Source organism: Heliangelus exortis, chromosome 7 (genome assembly GCF_036169615.1).
Source record: "Heliangelus exortis chromosome 7, bHelExo1.hap1, whole genome shotgun sequence".
Lineage (NCBI taxonomy): Eukaryota > Metazoa > Chordata > Aves > Apodiformes > Trochilidae > Heliangelus > Heliangelus exortis.
Genome location: NC_092428.1, coordinates 23,489,653 through 23,508,111, shown reverse-complemented (window position 1 = coordinate 23,508,111; position 18,459 = coordinate 23,489,653). Strand labels below are relative to the sequence as shown.

Below are 18,459 nucleotides of genomic sequence, written 5' to 3'. Positions count from 1 at the left end.
CTGGTCTGGCACACAGACATGCACCCCTCAGGAAGCCCCTTCACAGACTGTGGTTGCTGATGCAGTAACAAACAGGTACGTGGAGCTACATATGCATGGGGGGAGAAACTGTACCTTCACCCCTCAGCATCATTTATCCAGCTGGCTGCCTCAAGGACACTGCTCTATCCCAACCCAGTCATCTGTCTTTGAGGACATTAAAGATCACAGAATCATTGGTTGGAAAGGAACCCTGAGACCATCAAGTCCAGCCCTTAATCCACTACCACTGTGGTTCCCAGACCATGGCACTAAGTGCCACATCAGTCTCTTCTTAAAAACCTCCAGGGACGGAGAATCCACCACCTCCCTGGGCAGCCCATTCTAATGCCTGATCATCCTCTCTGTGCAGGACCCGGCACTTGGCCGTGTTGAACCTCAGTCGAAAACTGAGGTAAAGAAAGTGTTAAATATCTCAGCCTTTTCTTCATCTTTGGTAACTATGTTCCCCCCCCATGTCTAACAAAGAATGGAGGTTTTCCCTGCCCTTCCTTTTGCCCTTGATGTATCTATTGAAAGACTTTTTGTTATCCGTAATGGAAGTGGCAAGATTGAGTTAAAATAATGCCTTTGTCTCTCTAATTTTCTTTCTACATGACCTAACTATATTCCTAAACTCTTCTGAGTAGCCAGCTCTTTTTTCCACAGACTGTAAGCTCTCTTTTTACCCCAAATTTCCTTCAATATCTCACTGTTCAGCCAGGCAGGTCATCTTCCCCTCCAGCTTGCTTTTCAGCACACAGGGACAGACTGCTCCTGTGCATTCAGGACTTGCATCTTAAAGTATGCCCATCCATCTTGGACCCCATTTTTTTCAAGGCCTGTTTCCCAGGGTACCCTCTGTTGGCCCTCCTTGCATCCCTGAGTATTGAAAACTCAATTATTTCATGGTCACTGTGCCCCAGACAGCCTCCAACCACCACATCTCCCACCACCCTCTTTCTGTTTGTAAAAAGTAGGTCCAGTGGGGACCCATCCCTGGTGGGCTCATTTACCAGCTAAAGTAGGAAATTATCCTCTATATCCTCTAAGAATCTCCTAGACTGCCTCTTCTCTGCTGTGTGGAGTTCCCAGCAGACATCTGGCAGGTTAAAGTCACCCATGAGAACAAGGGCTGGTGATTTTGAGACATCTGCTAACTGCTTGAAGAATAATTCATCACTCTCATCATCCTGGTTGGGTGGTTTATAAAAGACTCCCAGGAAGATGTCAGCCTCATTGGCCTTCCCCCTGATTTTGACCCATGGGCACTCAACCTTCCTGTTACTGACCTCAAATTCTACAGAGTCAAGAGACTCTCTAACATATAGAGCCACCCCTCCACCTTTCCTACCTTGTCTGTCCCTTCTGAAGAGCCTGTAGCCATCCATGGCAGCACTCCAGTCATGGAGATGAAAGTATTGTCTTAAGTAGCCCACTGCCATCCTAATGTGCAATACTTCCAGACACTGAGGTCTTGTACTGTCAAGGCAATGTGCAAATACTAATTAATGCCACCATTACCCAGACAGAAAGAATGGTCCTTGTTGGGCAGACGTCCAGCAGTTCTCAGCTGTCTGAATTACTGACAGTGATTCAGAGAGCTGCTGGGTCCTGAATCCTTCTGGATAAAGCATGACCATTCCTGATTAACAAAATGTAACAGCTTCTTAATTGCCAGCTTGCAGAAAGCATTCTTGGTGTGAGGGAATAGTGTTCCTCTGTATTTAGTTCCATATGTCCACAGTCACAATTACAGGAGCTGGCAGACTCATCTTCCTCAGACTATGGTTTTAAAGTCCTGAAGCATTTAAGGAAGATGTTCGAACAGCTAGACCCAAGAAACTACCTAAAATCTCCAACACTAAAAACCTATAGGACTTGTATTTCTTTGCAGGCAGGCACTTTGCAACAGTGAAAGACTGTTGTGTAACCACTTCACATCCTAATGTGTAAAGGCCCACATTCTTATAGGCCTTAATCCACAAAAGCATTTATGCATAATCTTAAAATTAACTCCAGGCTAAATCATTTGGCTACAAGGTCAGGGTTGCCTTTTATTCCTATTAAGTTTTACATTTTATACATAGTGATAATTTCCTGGCAATTAAAATAATTTTATGTTTATTGTCACAGGCTTCTCTGAGTTACTTCAGCTGTGATATTTTTGGTATAATGAATCCTGTTGTTCTTTGGCCTGGAATAGTCACATTTCTAAACTCAAGCACCACATTGAACCAGTTCAATGAAAGGAGAAAGACACCAGGCTGCAGCTTTCCATGTTCAGCATCAGCAGGCGTCTGAGTGGAGTCAGCAGTTGAATTGTGCTCTTTCTTCAACTGAAAGTGATATAATTTATAATTCTATTCAACAGATTTTAGAGGAGATTTACTGTTGCCATCAGGCCAGGTATATACTGAGACAGCTTTGAAAAGCAATATAGAAAGCAAAGAAAAAGGGAAAGAAGAACAAAAAAAGAAAGAATGAAAGTGAGAGAGAAAGAAAGATAAGGGGAAAAAGGCAAAGGAAACCCTCCTGGATTAATCTCGTTTCACTAAAGCAGCCTGGTAGGCAACTCACATCTACACAAATGAATCCTGATAAAAAGAAACACAAAAGATTGGGAATTTCATCTTTGCTTGCATGTCACATTTGTTCTCTTCTCCAGGGGAGGGGGTCATTAAAACCTGTAAGCATGATAGCAGGAAACTTGAAGGCTTTTGTTGCTTTGTTCATATTGGATTCATATTCCATGTAATCCATTTTGCACATATCCTGAGAGCAAGGTTGGTTTCAAGTCCCCTAATCTCAGGTAATATAGCAAATACTTACATCTCGGCCAAAGAAATTGCCTCCTTGACAGTCAGTGGAGGCCCAGTCAATACAAACGAGTCTAAGGTGCAATTTACTTCATCCTAAAATAGTCACCTACATTTGCTTCCAGGAATCAATCAACACCACTCAGTAGATCGCGACCAACTCCTATGTGCAGCCTCAGCACCTGATACAGTTACACATTGCCACATTTTACATCTCTGCAGTCAGGCAAAATAAATCATGCCCCCAGTGCTCTTATTCCTCAACTTTCTTCATTCTTTCATGTTTATTCCCATCTGCTACATTTATAACCACTTCTCACCCCACTCAGACTCCAGATAAAATCAATATTCAGCCGTGATTTAGAGGCTGTGGCTTTAAACCACAGGATCCCTGCTCTGTTACACAATAAACCAGGCTGCAGCACATTTAAGCATCAAGTGTGTCTCACTCCATTTATCTCTATATTTTCCTTTTCAAAGTAAAACCTGTTAATGAAGAACCTGTAACATAAATAAAAAGCAATAGGAAAGTCTGTTCCAGCTAAATCAAGTTTCACGAGCAGTTGCTTCCTTTTTGCCTCTACAAATCATCACAAGCCTCAAGTTCACTATTTTGCTAGGACAAAATTCATTGGGCATTTCTGAAGTGGAGCCAGGATTGCATAATTTAATATCTCATCTCCTATTAAAATTGCCAGGCTTGCTATAATTAGAATGATAAATACAGAGTCATACATCTTGTTTCCAACAGTAATGCCCATCACATGCAAACAACAGTGACATTTGTCTTTATAAAAATTACCTGGTGCACCACCACCACACCACTTAATTAAATCATTTAAAAACTGCTTTTGTTACCTTTAATGAATGATATATTATACTGCAATGAAACATGCAGCAATACAAATACTTCACAATGCTAACAATTAGGGCTCACTTCACTTACAGCAATTGACAACACAAGTGCTCCTCACTTCATTCAGTTTGTGCATTCCAAATGAACTGGTTAGCAAAAAGGGTGCTTCTTTGCTAATGAGTTTTGTAATCAAGGCATCTATTTTAATTTCAAATTGGCTAGATTGGGGAAAATTGCTGAACTAAATGACTGGTTCTAATTAGGATTATAAAAATACTCATCATGGAGCAGAATTAGTACAAGGTCTTGATTTCCCTACATTTGCATATAGCTTTAGTTTAAGAGTAGAAAAAAAAAACTCCTGATAAATTGTCTTCCTTTTAATGAATTGAACAAACACTATATCTGTTTTAGTAGTCCTTTCATTTAAAGGCACTGATACATATTCATGATTTGTAAATGAAGTTAAGTGATTTTGATTCTTCAGTTCATTACCATATTGAAGAAGAGACTTCTGAAAATTGTCTTTACATATTTTCAATCTCAAGGGTTTGGTGGGGTTCATTTTGTTTGGTTGGTTTGGGGTTTTTTTAACTTTACTAACATTTCATTTTATCTGTTTGATGGAGCCTGTCTGGGAGAGCTGCTGGCAGGTGGCTTGTCCAGCAAAGGACACACGATATGTTTGTAGAACCTGATGTTCTAAGAAGAGCATTCAAAAGGCAGAGAGATGAAAGGCTTATTTGTGGTTAAGTCATGGGAACAGGACTCTATCTGGGTTCAGTTTCTGACTTTGTTATAGCCCTCGGCGGTAGTTAGGCAATGAAACACTTTAATGACCTGTGCCTGAATACACTGTGGATACTCCAAGGACAATGCTTTGTCTGTCAGCTTTGCATTTAATTGCAGGCTCTCTGGGGCAGAGATTGCTTCTTAATATGAATGTGTAATACAATGGACTAGTCAGTATGGTAGGGATTTCTGAGAGCAGTTACTGTAATATGGCTTGTATTAAACATGAAACACTAAGGGATCCTTTATACCTGTGCAAAATACTTTATTTCATTCCTCAGTATGAAAGACCTGTAGGAGTAATTGCTATTATGGCAGCTTCCCCAATTTCTTTCTTCTTCGGGTGAAGAAAAGAATGCCACAGGTGTGCCACCAGCTTCACTCTGCGGGGTCCTCAAATGCCAAGCAACTGGTGCAAGATAAACTGAGTATTTTATCCATGCGACTGGAGCCACGGTCATCGTGCTCTTCAGGCATCAATGAGCCATGATAAGAAATTAGCCTCACTATGTTCTCTCACATCATACAATGAAATGGTGATTCTACCATGAGAATCGATGTGGGATTAGAAAGAGCTTATTTTCCTTGTTAAATATAATGTTCACATGCTGCTAAGAAAAGCTGAGATTTACCCAAGAGGTGCAGTCCGGAGCTGTCGCTGATAAAAGGAGAGGTTGCTCACACTTCTAACAATTACAGCTACATCTAAATTACAGTACCCTTAGTGCAGCTCTGGACCAGGTGACAGCTCTGGATGCCTGAGGATTTATATCAAAATGAGATATGAGGCAGCCACTAAGCCAGCCCTATACCTCAGTTCCTAGGGAAAGAAAACCTGCAGGCCTGGGCTGTAGTCACATCTCACTTTGGACATGCAGCAGAACACAACACTGAATTCCAGCATGGCTGCAGTATGCAGCTGCACTCTTGGGACCAACTGTCCAGCATCAGGAGCTCCAACTCAAACTGCAATATCCTCACCTGAACACAATCTGGGTGTCCCTGTGTGCCTAAGTTTCCAAGAGATGCACAAAAGAAACACCTGGGGCTGGGGCACTTGCTGGTAGTGAAGGAGAATACATCTCCCAGGTCTCCGTCCTGGCTGAGTACAGCAGATGGAGGGGGAGCTGAGCCTCAGAGCCTGAAGCACTGGAAACCCCTGAAAGACAGGGACCCAAAGTCCTTCAGGTGACCAAGGGTTCTCTTCATGTCCCAGCTCAGTGACTGGCTATGACAGGGGAAGAGGAGATGAGGAGTTGTCTTCTCTGTATCTATGTGCATCTGATGGTCTGACTTAATTTCTTTATATGACTCCTCTTTGTAAGGAGCCACATGGAAAGGACAAGGGGCAAGGGAGAGGTTGCACTGGGAGAGGTTTCATTTTGGTAGAAGAAAAGAACTTTTTTATAGTGAGAATAATCAATCACTCTGATACCTTCTCCCACATGGTGGAGTTTCCATCAGTGGAGGTTTTCAAGACATGTCATGGACAGAGTACTACATAATCACATCTAGGCTCTCTTTCCCACTAAAGACCAAATGATCTTTTAGGAACCCTCACAAGTTGGGATGTTCTATGATTCCATGAAAATGGCTGATCATAAAGAATCCCAAGGATGGATGATTGACTGGAATAAGGTGTCTACATTTTGAGAACTTGAACACAGCTTTGACCTCCTCTCAGCAAATACCCCTGCCTTTCTTCAGCAGCACTCTACCCTGTTAAAAGAAAATAAATTCAAAATCCCACCCTTAGTTATCTGCCATGTGTTGTATTGGGAGCCTGTGTGCAGACTCCAGGGAAGGATTTTGCCTGGCAGCAGAGAGTCACTGCCTTTGGGGCCCTGGCTCTGTAGGTCACACTATTAAGAAAACTTTCTCAGGTAGCCCTAGTATTATCTGTGATTCTTTATTAAAAATTTAGCAGTGTCTAGTTAAGATAGTCAGAGCTCTAACATGTACCACATTCAATTTTCAGATCATAACTTGCCACGTTTCCAACACTGAAGGAAATCTCCCTCAGCCAAGCCTGAGATCATCTGCCCTGTGCCACTTGGTGATACAGCAGAATGTTATCTAGCACATTCCCTTTATCACCTCATTCAAAGAGATATTAAGAAACCCAATTTCTGTAGTTTGCTTCCTGCTGAAGATTAAGCCCTATAGTGGAAAAAGCCACTGATTGCCAAACTTTTTGTTTATCCAGCATTCTCAAATTCAGAGAGGGGATTTAAACCAGTTTGTTATTGAATTGTTTAGTCTCTCGCCTATTCCAAATAGGCTCCCAGTCACAGTCTGGCCTGTAAGGAAGAGGCAGAACTTTATCTCATTGCATAGTTTTGGGGTTTTTTTTCCTTTTAACAACAGGGATTTGTAATATTTTAAATATCTCTGCCTTTATTTCCCTAACATTTTATTTCTTTTTTTTATTATTATATTTTAGACAAACATTCATGCAAGAAAGTTGTGCATTTTGCTCTGAAACAAGTTTCAGTGTCATTCTGAGAGACTTCCAGACTGATCTGTTCCCCAGGGTGCTATTGGGGCATGGAAAGTTGAGCTTACTGAGAATGAGTTGGTTCCTCAGATGAGACAAATGATGGGACACTTGAAATATTAGTATCAGGAATCATTCTAAGAGATAATATAGATTAGACCAGTTCAGGATCTTCATCTACCCAGCCATTCAGAAAGGCAGCTATGAAAGCTGTACCTTATGTATGTGCTTGCAGACCCTGAGCTTTCACAGAACTCCATAAAGCAGTTTCCAATATTTGCTAACAGGGAATATTAAAGGTTTCTCATATATTCCCTTTTCCCATCACACTTTGATCATTTAAGTAGCTTTCTATACATTTTCTGCAAAAACCTGTGAGGAGTGGAGGATGGAACTCCATTTTCCATCTGTATTACCTCATATGTCCTAGTGCCAATACAGACACTACTAATGGGACCCAGCCTGACCTAGAGCAGAACTGGCAATAGCATTTATATAGTGTCCAGATTCTGTCAAAGGACATGGGTGGCCATTAGGAGAATCAACAAGTGAACACATCAGATTGCACTATTTTATCAATAAAGTAGACACACACAAAGCTGCTGGGAAGGGATCCAAGATTTTTAGCTCACAAGATGCAATTAAATTCCCAGGAGCTGATAATTGCACAGTGCCACATGACTGCTCAGTGGGGAGCAGTACACCCACCCATGCTTGCTTAGAGAGCTACAAAACTTCCTCCTTTCTGAGCTTTACGTGTTGTGAGAAGATATTAGGGTCTACACACTTGCAACACATTTGTGCCCACACAAACATTTCTTGGCTCAGCCATACTGCTTTTATTTCCTAATACAAGAGAGTTAGCAAGGCAGAGGAGGGTCATAATTGGCTACACAATTTAAGAACAGGAATGCACACTGGGTCAACTCCTGAGGAAATATCCTAAGCAACTCTATGGGTACTCCAAATAGAGAACAGACAGTGGTGACCATGATTTGTCCCTAAATGAACAAAGTAGCAGCCATACAGCAAAACATCTTTCACAAAGCCTGATGAACTCTATCCATATCATTACATCTTCCCCCTTTGCTCCTGGGAATAACTCTAAGCTGGAAAAATAGGGACAATACTCATGTGGCAGTGGTAATAAAAGATTTGGGGACTGAATTGATGCTATATTCAATCATTTATGTTTACGGAAGAGACAATATTGTCAGAAAGTCTTTGGTTTTCTCAGCTATGATCTCAAGGAGAAGTTCTATTCAGATGACATGGGCTTCTTCTCTTAAAGAAGGGGAAGGTAATTTTTGGACAAATTGGCTTAGGCTTTAAACTAGAATCATATGAGACTTATAGAGATAAGAACATCTGTATGAGGGATAAACCAGGGGAGTGGGCTTACTCAACAACAAGGCTATACCAGGAGCAGCAAGACAAGCAGTAAGTCTATTGGCAGAGAATCCTGCAATGCCTGAACATCAAGGCTGAGAGTAAGAGAGAGTCAGCAGGACAAGCTGAAAGCATAAACAGTGACTGGCTGAGAAAATTCACTAGAATATTACTGCAGGAAGGCATCACTCAGGAAAGACAGGACAAGCCTTGCACATCATGGGTACAGGCACTCAGTCTGTTCTCCTAAGCATGTGAAAAGACTACAGAAAGTTACCAGCAGCCTGGGTTAAAAAAAAAAATCTAACTGGGATAACATAGTCTGCAGTTACCAATTGCCCACTGTGAAACTGCAGAGGACATGTAAAGAATGTGGTTCCACATGGATATCACAGAGAGCCACATTATTCCATTTATTTACACTATTCTTAGAGTAATGAGTACAACTTAAATGCCTGGAATAGTGAATACACCTTCTTAAACATCAGCTTGGAAGGGACAGTAATTCTGTTGGAGGAAAGAATAGTTGACTTTTTTAGTTGGTTCATCATTGTTTTTAATCAAGCGCATAAGTAGCCTAATACTGTTGTCAAATGTATCAAAGTTAGCGAAAAGGGAGGATTGCTCAGGATAAAAGAATGAATAAAGAAGTCTTGAATCACAGACATGGAACTGCACGGTCAGAAGACCAATATTTTCTAACAAAATATTGTGTATTTTTATTTTTCCCAGAACTTCAATATTGCTTTCTATTTCTATACACAAAACAATTTTAAAATCTTTTGATCTAGGCAAGTTCAAATAATTTTTTGTAGGGCACTAGCTGTTGATATTTCATTTCACTGCATGGAACAAAACGTACTAGGCAAAACAGATTTTCAGATTCATCATTCCCATTCATTTCCAAGTTAACCACAGCTTGGTTACACCACCATGCTATTATTTTTAACTGAAAGAAATTAATAAAATAAATATTAGATTAAAAATAGCTTTCAGGTTAAGATATGAAATCAAATTTGCAAACTTGTTCACATTCATTTATGTGAGGAGGGACGAGAACTTCCCTTATTAGTTTATACTGCTGGGAGTCAAATTGTATGTGTATGATCTGTTTTCAGAGTTATTTACCTTTTTTGAATGACTCTAAATTAGTCAGACAAGTAGACTTAAACGTCAAATACACTTTTTAAAATTTAGAAGACTATGGTCTCCCACTGTAGGAATGGCTGCACTACTGAACATCCAGCAAGTCACTGATACCCACCAGCAACTGGCAGGTTAATATTATATCAGGTAATGAAGGAGAGAAGTAGCAGCAGAACCAGGTTACAGTTGGAGAATTTGCCCCTGACCAGAGCATGGCATCTCTTGAGGCAGCCTTTTCACAGCTGCAGGACACTATTATACAGCCTCTCTAGACACTTATTTTAGGAGCACATTATATGTCTCTTCTGGTCAGCAGTAGAGTGGCCAAATGATCATTGCCACTGGCATGATCCCATGATCACAGCTGGGAGAGAAGACATGGCATGGTTGGAAGGAGTAAGAACCAGATCTGGCTCCTGGAGATCAAGGGAGGAGAACAACCACAGCAGTCTTATGGAGATGCACAAGACCTGTCAAAGATACTTAAAGATTTAAGATTTTTAGCTTAGAATACTTCCTTCTTGTCATTGGCCTAACCCTCATCTACCAGGAGGTCATGGTTGGCCTCTTGTTCCACTCAGCTGTGGAACAGACAGGCAGGAATGCCCAGACAGGTCTCTCAGAAGACTTCATCTGGCAACTTCACATCACACCACTGCCACAACTTACAGCACTGCCCATTATCTCTGTATCAACTGTAACTGCACTGAAGCTGTGTGATCCTGACAATTCTTCTACAACTCTTACTAAGCTGTAAGATTGCATGTTTGCTTACACAGGTGTGCAGTGAGAGAAAAAGGGGAAATGGTTTTAAACTTGAAGAGGAGAGATTTAGGTTAGACATTAGGAAAAAATTTTTTCTTGTGAGCGTGGTGAGACACTGGAACAGGTTGCCCAGGGAACTTGTGGCTGCCCCCTCCCCAAAAGTGTTCAAGGTCAGGTTGGATGGGGCCTTGAGCAACCTAATCTAATGGGAGGTGCCCCTGCCCATGCAGAGGGGTTGGAACTGGGTGATCTTTATGGTCCTTTCCAACCCAAATCATTCTATGATTCATATCTATGATTCTATGAAGATGTTGCTGAGAACAGTCTATACCTGGGTTACATTAAGCAAATGCCTCAACTGGGAAAATTGCTGCCTCCAATAGGTCCTCTCAGGGATCAACTTTCAGCCAACACTAGAGGCCATCTTTCTGAATGTTGAAGAAAAGTATCATGAGTGGCCTTGAACACAAAGGTAGAAGAAAAAGCTAAGCCTGAACTTCACATTTCTCCATTTCACCAACAAGCTGCAGAGCACCTCATCTTTGCTCTTACTCTCTGGACAAATTTGTTCAGTTTCTGGGATAAAATGCAAACAGCCTCAGAATGTTTCTAAAGGACAATTCCTTTTCCTTGGCTCTCTTCTAAGCAAAAGAGAACATCTGAGGTAAGCACTCAGATGCATTAGTTTGAAGAAGCAAAAGCAAAAATGCACCTGAGCCACGACTGCTCTACTGGACCAGAGAAGCATAATTATTATATTGTGCATACTTTGCACTTTGATTTCTCCTTCCAGTGACTAATGTGATAAAAAGTCAAAGCACTGGAAACAGAAATACAGTGTTCCAACCCCAGAGCAGATGCTTCACATTCACCACAGCTGGATCTCTTCACAAATATATACTCAGATTGTAATATCTGGATTCTTGCATTCATGAGCACCTCATCAGGTATCTGTTTCTTTCAGAGCTGTTGTACTTTGTACAAAACCCAGTACCATTTAAAATCTTTACCTCCAGTTTAAAAGTGGCATCAAACCATACTGTGATATCAAATAAATAGATTGGTCTTTCTAGCCTAATTCAAAATCCCTGTTACAGTGAACATCTGGGTGCACAAAACTATCTGACATTTAACTAACTCCTTCATACAGTAAGGATCTGATACTATGAAAGGAGAGTATTTACTACAACTTTGTGCCTGCAAATGTCACTCAAGCATCATCAGTGGCATAGAAGCAATCCACCTGGTTTCTGCCATAGCATTCAGTTAAAAAGAGCATGGAAAGGTTACACTGGGGAGTAGAGCAGTAGTAGATTATTTGATTATACTCTCAGTAGCTATTTCAATAAAGACTTGAACTACCCTTTCAACTGAAATTCTGTCCCATACATCCTTATAACTGGGATGTGAGACAGACTAGTTTAGAAAACCTAAAAAATGACTGTAGGAATTAAAATCCCAACCGGAGTACACAAACAACATTTGACAGATTATTGCAAAAAACTGTAAGTGGCTATCCAACATTTTTTTTTTTACTTTGCATAGTCTATGGCTGACAGAAACAGAAGAGAGGAAAGATAAAAGCTTTGCAATTTTTTAAGCTTTCTAAAATTTTAACTTGTTCATCCGGTCTGTGATTCACCTTTGTCCTGCAGATGAGAACAGCAAAGCACACTAGAATTTCTTCATCACCTGTGTAAGTGGGCAGTTCTAGATGCTACCCCCTTCAACACCCAACTCAAGATCATTGAAATACGAAATCAATTGCTCACCTTTTGATCCAGACTGTAGGCCAAGATCCATTCCTCCTGATTGGGGTGGAAGAGCAAGCTCTGGATATAGAAGTTCAGACGGTACTTCTGGTAGGTAGCCCCTTCATCAGAGCTGATGAGGATGCTGCTCTCAATTTCTGGATCACTAAGAAGCATGATCTAAATAGATAAATAGAGGGGGAAAAATAGAGTTAATAGAAAAGTGAAACTGAACATCATTTAAAAGTGAGGTCATAGAGCACTGATTCCTGTTGGATGTATTCAGAGTATTACTTAACAGTGAAAACATGCCATATGATTTCCCAAATACGTTTTTTTTTATAGTGTTTCACTTCCATTTTATTTGGTGATTCATTCATAGATTTTTTTTTTTCATTTTCTTTTTAACCAGATTAATTCAGAAAGCCCCGCAAGAACAAAAAATACTATGCTGATGCTGAAGCTGATTTTGATTGGGTGCAGCAACTTCAGACACCTGCACCAATCTTCCCTGGTCTCTTTCCAGCCTACCACCTTTCTTTCCAAATGTGGAATACTCTCTCCAACAGCACAAAACAGGGAACTCCTGAGATTTAATCCTCACTATTTGGCAGCTTGCAGAACTACAAATGAGTGTGTCATATCACTCGAAACACAAAATGCCTACCTGGATCAGGTACTGGCATCTGAAAACATCCCACGTGCATCTGTGGAAACGTCGATACAGGATCTCATGTATCACGCTTCCAATTTATACAGGAGGAGATATTCATTCACTCAGTGAACACGTAATTTTCCCCAAGCACAGGAAAGTGTATGACCTCAATTTGTACAGGGAGGAAAACACTTCTGAGCCTCTAATTTTAATTGGAAAAGTATTACCAATATTTTAAAAAGGGTTGATTCCACATTATCAGATGGCATGCTCTACATAAACGTTATCAAGAAAAATGTTGTGGAAACATTAACACCATCTTATTAACATCTGGAGAAAAACGACAGCACATTAAAGCAAATGCCAGTACCATAAAGTAATGGCAAACAGTGGGAAATAAATTAGAGCTGTACTAAACACAGCAGGTTATTGATACAGTAGCTGAAACAAATATAGAAACAGTCTTTTATCAGGAAAACAGATCCACGAACTGCCTTTTTCGCAAGCTACAGCATGATCAGCTGGCTGAGATACGTTGCAGTTTCGTTACACTCATGTCCATGTTAACTTTTCTTATCCACCTTTACATAGCTCCAACTTCAAGACTACAATAGGGAAACATTAATTTTGACAGCAATAATTTGTTACAAGGAATAGTAAGACCCCTGGTATGTCAGACTGAGATCAAACAAAAAATTCCATCACTGGTTTGATCTTAAGCACCTCATTAACTCCACAAAGTCACCAAGAGAAAGTGAATATAATGCAAATGGTTTCTGATCTTTTCCATTATGAAATGAAAAGGGCCTTTATAAATAGAGCTGAATGTTGCCCCAGGGTGAAGCCACCTGTATGAATACAGCTTGAGCTCAGAGCTCCTTCAACATGCCTCACATATACCGCTTAGCAGCCTCATAAAGCAACCTGTTCCCAAGGAAAACCACGCCAGAAATCCTGAAAAAGTGCATTTGGATTGTGCTCTGGTACACAGCATGAGAAATGGAAAACATGCCTACAGGCAAATGACTCCCTGGGAATTTGTCTTGAGAATAAGTCTCGATGGCCTCTGCCTGGAAGGAAGCTTTGGTTCATTTCTTATTTCTCATCAGATCAAAATACGTATTTAATTTTGCTCCAAGTGAAAAAGGTTTCCCCATTATTTCAAGACATTTTTTTCTGTCACTGGTGACTTCAACTTCAAAGACATTTAGTCCCTCAAGTATACCCCTGTTCATTTAAAGCATATTGCCTGTGCCAGACAGAGAACTCTAACATTAGTAAAACTCACTTGCATCTGCAGAATGGAAGATGGATGTAAGATTGCTACTATGACAAGATGTTCCAAAAGCGATCTTACATTTAAAAGGAAGGATACCTAAGGATTAAAAAGGTTTTCCACCTGATGTTGCAGGTTACTAAATTAATAATGTTGGATATTAAAAGGTCACTGTTAAAGTTCTGCCCTTTGATAAGGAGCACAAACCAGCCAGCAGTTGCAGGGACGTGATGTGGTACACACGTAAAACATCGCTCTGCCCTTTCACATGTGATCTGCAACACCTCAGTGGATAGTTCACAAAATGGGTCAGCTAGAAAAGGTGATGTTTCCATCAGATGATTCACAAGGACAGGCAATTTCTTCCTCTGGAAGCATAACAGGTTGTGAGATGCAATAATAAAGCCATCAATCCAGTAAATTAAGAGCTATAGTGAAAACTGGAAGAGTCCAACAACAGTTGTATCTTCTAAGTGCCACCCATGTTGATCACCCAGCTCCCTACACCCAGTTCTGCTATCAGCCCCCAATTGCCCAAACAGAGAAAAGAATACACCTAACATCTCTGTTGTTGTCCATCCTCCCAGGAAAGGCTGACCCTAAACAAAGCAGGATGGAAGAAACACAAGGTTCAGTCAGAGTGAAAAACAAAAGGCCACCAGCAGTCATGCAGCTAGGTCTGGTCCACAGTTTCGTTATTTGGCAAGCAGAAGAAGAGTGGAGACTCTAGGCTTAATTTTTTGTATTGTTTGTCTTTTTCCCACTGGAAGCTAGGGGGGACAAGTTCTGGCAGAGGAAATAGCAGGACATTTATCAAAGGCCTGAAACCTCCACTTCTCATTACAGACCAGGAGAAGGATCCACCCCAGCAGTGATTTAGATTAATCGCTTTTCATTAGGAACCAATAAACAAACTCCAGTCAGAATGAACATTTCTGCCAGCACCCTGTGTTGCCATTTATAAATGCCATAAGGAAAATCAAAGGAGCACCAGAGAGCTGTCAAATGTAATTTATAGGTTTTTAAGATCTAATAATTTTCTATAACATTAAATTAAATGGCAGCCTTTATTAAAAACAAAATTGCATTTCACCTCGCTATATTCTAGAACATATATACACACACACATATATAAAATACTATTTTCCATTAATGCCTTTTCTAGTTTAAGTGGAGAGGGGAAGGGGAGGCAGGACTGTTTACTGATGTTGGTAAATCCTTGAAAATACAATTGAGATGAGGAGGATCATACTACACAGCTTTTCCTCTAGAGGCCTGACCTCTGAAATTCAGTGGACAATTAATGCTAAGCACAAGACAGAGCAAACCAGGCTGAAAATCAGACTGAAAATCAGGTAGTTCTTTAGGATATGATGCAGAGGAAGAGACCTGTCTGGTATGTGGTGTATCTCCTTTAAAGCAGGAGCTTCGGGGGCAATGCTGACACATACAGTGCTCTTCTGAATAAATTCCAGTCCAGCATAACACCAGAAATCAGTGGGGGAAGCACATGGAAGGGAGGTGATTCAAAGAGGCCACCTTGCAAGAACAACATAAACTGATGTGTGGACCAAGATTTTCAACAGACAATCAGGAACACATCCAGCTCTGAATTCTTCCAAGGAGGAAATAAGAACCACAAGCTGCAGAAAGATCAAAGAGGGGAACTGTCATACCTGTCCCTGCCATGCTTCATTTGGTACACAAACCACAGAGGTACCTAAGAGTTACTCATATGTGACAGAGTGTGTAAGAAGCTCTGAACAAATGCAGAAGTGGGGAGAAAGGACAGTGATACCATATCACAGAACAAATCCACTAAAATGGCATGGTCTTTGATGAGGCAAATATAATAAAAGCACAGACAGGCTTTGTAATTAAGAATCTGAGTTCCTGCTACCCTAATTAAAATCCCAGCTGTGTCAATGGGATAATGCAAACACTTTTCTCAGTACTGGTTTTACACAGGCTACATGCAGGTCAATGAGTCAAAGTGGTGACACACTCCTCTGCTTCAAGTCAGACAGGCCCAAAAATAACTGGGATCTGGAATATTGAACCACACTAGTAATGAGCTAGTACTCATTACCAGTAGCACTACTAGCTAATACTCATGGGTACAAGACTACAAAGTGTTAATAAAGAAGACAGGTTCAAAATAAATGTCTTGTTCCCAGAAATCAGTAAATAGCATTAAATCATTGAGTACTGTGTTCTGATTTTCCTCTTCATTTTAACGTACTTTTCATGAGGTGTCCTTTTCAGAGGTCCTCTTATTACCAAATATTTTTTTTTTCTCTATCCTATTTTCATTTAAAACTTTTAAAGGTCTGTATGGTCCCACAAGACCTCTGGAGCAAAGTCTACTTCCCAACAAAGTTCCATACTAGCTTTGAGTTTTAAAAGCCAAAAACTTTCAACAACTTATGCTGAAATGTCAATGCAAACAGAGGATATTTGTTTTATTTGGACTTATGATGTCCTTTCCTTCTTTTGAAACTGAAAAACCCAAATCAAATTACATTTAAAGGCTTAAAGATATAAAAATAATTTTCTTCCTTCAAAACGTCAGTTCATCACAAGAATGTTCAATATGGATAGCTTGGAAATCTCTTATGGGAAAAGCAATTTTTTACTGCTGAAGCAGTTTAGATTAAATGTTTGATCATCTGAATTTTCTCAGAGGAAAACATAAGGTTATTCATTCTCCCCTCATTCTTCCTCTCTCCTCCATCATTTCTGCAATTGGCATCCCTACAGGTTAAAGAATGTCTCAGAGGTACACACAGCCTTAGCCTCTTGGAGCACAGCTACACAGTGTACCTGAGGTTCTTCTGTGCTAACATCATGGAGGTCAGATGCAATTCAATGCAAAGAAAATCTCATCCCTTTTTCTTCTTTCCTGACTGTGTCAGTTCAATTAAAAAACTTCAGCCCAAACCCCTCTGAGAAAAAAAAATGTTCTGCTGTCATAAGTGACTGGCTACTTACTACCTCAAGTAATCCCTGTATAAATCAGGATCAAGCTAAACATATCTTCACACGATGTGCTGTAAAGAAACACATAGAAAGCAAACCTTTACACAAACTTTCACAGAAGGTGTTCAGAGATGACTGGTACCTGCTCACTGCCCTGTAGATATACTGACTCCTGCAATAGTCAGGGAAGAGAAAGCCAAACTCTACTTTCCAGTCACCAAGACCAGCATAACAGTCACACAGGGAAAAAAATGGGAGATAACAGTGATAAAAATCTCTGGAGAAAAGTTTTTTATTTATTGATATAAAAGTAAAGGTGTTTACGCCATTACTTAGTAATCAGCATCTGGGACAAGAGAGGGGCATCTGCTCCCTGGGAAGCCAAACAAGACAGCCCTAGGGATCAGCAACTTCCACATAATCATTACATTTGCATTCCCAAAGGAAAAACCCATTGGAATCCCTTGTGTTACAGAGTAGCCCAGATTTGGGGCTCCTTCTTGCTTCACATGGTTCAAAAACTTCCTTAATGTTAAGGATAACCTATGGGCATCAATCAAGCAGTAAAAGTGCACAGAGCTCTCATGAGAGGTAAATTGTCTGGACCTACCCCATTTCAACTTCTTGTAACTTCACTTCTTATTGCACGAAATCTAACATTATTAACAGATTTAATTAATGAATATAGCACCATATCCCCATCTCTCAGAACCATAATGTTGCAATCTTAGAGGATGAAATGCACTGCACTCACTTCATAGGGTTTATGAAGCATGTGTTATAAAAGTACCTCAACCATAAGGCTTTTATACCTTGGCACTCACTTCAATACAATCCCATAAAATTCAAGCAATCTTTAAGTGTTAAAGGTGACTTTCACTACTGTATTTATTATTGGATAATGAAAAATGGGACAGGTACCCATATTAACTGAGCAATGAAATACAGTTCCCTGAAGACTTTTGCACTGGGTCTGCATTACATGTACCGTGACCAAAGGACAAAATAACTCTCTCAAGACCTTTCAGGCACTTCATGTTAACCTCCAGAAGTTCCTTCCCATGAGGTCTTCTCTGTAAGTACAAACCAATCTCTACTCTCCAGGATGTCATTGCTTGTCATGGAATTTCCAGATGTCAACAGCTCTTTCTGTAATCCAGTTCCTGTGAGGAACCTCCTCCATAGACTCTTCCAGCTGTGCTGGAGGCTATAGCTCTCTGCTCCAGTAAGTGAACTTGAAAAGACTGCACAGATCTCTGACACTAAAGTGAGGAAGACCCCACCTGTGGGTTCTCAAACTTTCCAGCAGAGAGAATGATCGGAGCACAACATGTTGGTCAGGTTACATGCAGGTCCTATTTCTTTGTAGGACATTTTGTCTTTTGCAGAGGGTACATGAAAAAAGAGAAGCGCTACAAGGTAGAAAGTAATAAGCTATAAAATTTACTTTTCTTTTCTTTTTTTTTTAAATCAAAACCAGCAGGGTCTTCTGGTGATACTGCAACACAAAAGAGAA

The 18,459-nt window shown here is 40.4% G+C and overlaps 1 protein-coding gene across 1 annotated transcript in view; it reads right to left on the bottom strand.

Moving 5' to 3' along the window:
- Positions 1-18,459, bottom strand: part of SORCS3 (sortilin related VPS10 domain containing receptor 3) — a 278,055-nt gene that overhangs the window by 116,649 nt on the left and 142,947 nt on the right. Inside the window, exon 4 of the mRNA XM_071749349.1 lies at positions 12,055-12,213. Coding sequence (XP_071605450.1) covers positions 12,055-12,213 — 159 coding nt within the window. The remainder of the gene's footprint in view (positions 1-12,054; positions 12,214-18,459) is intronic.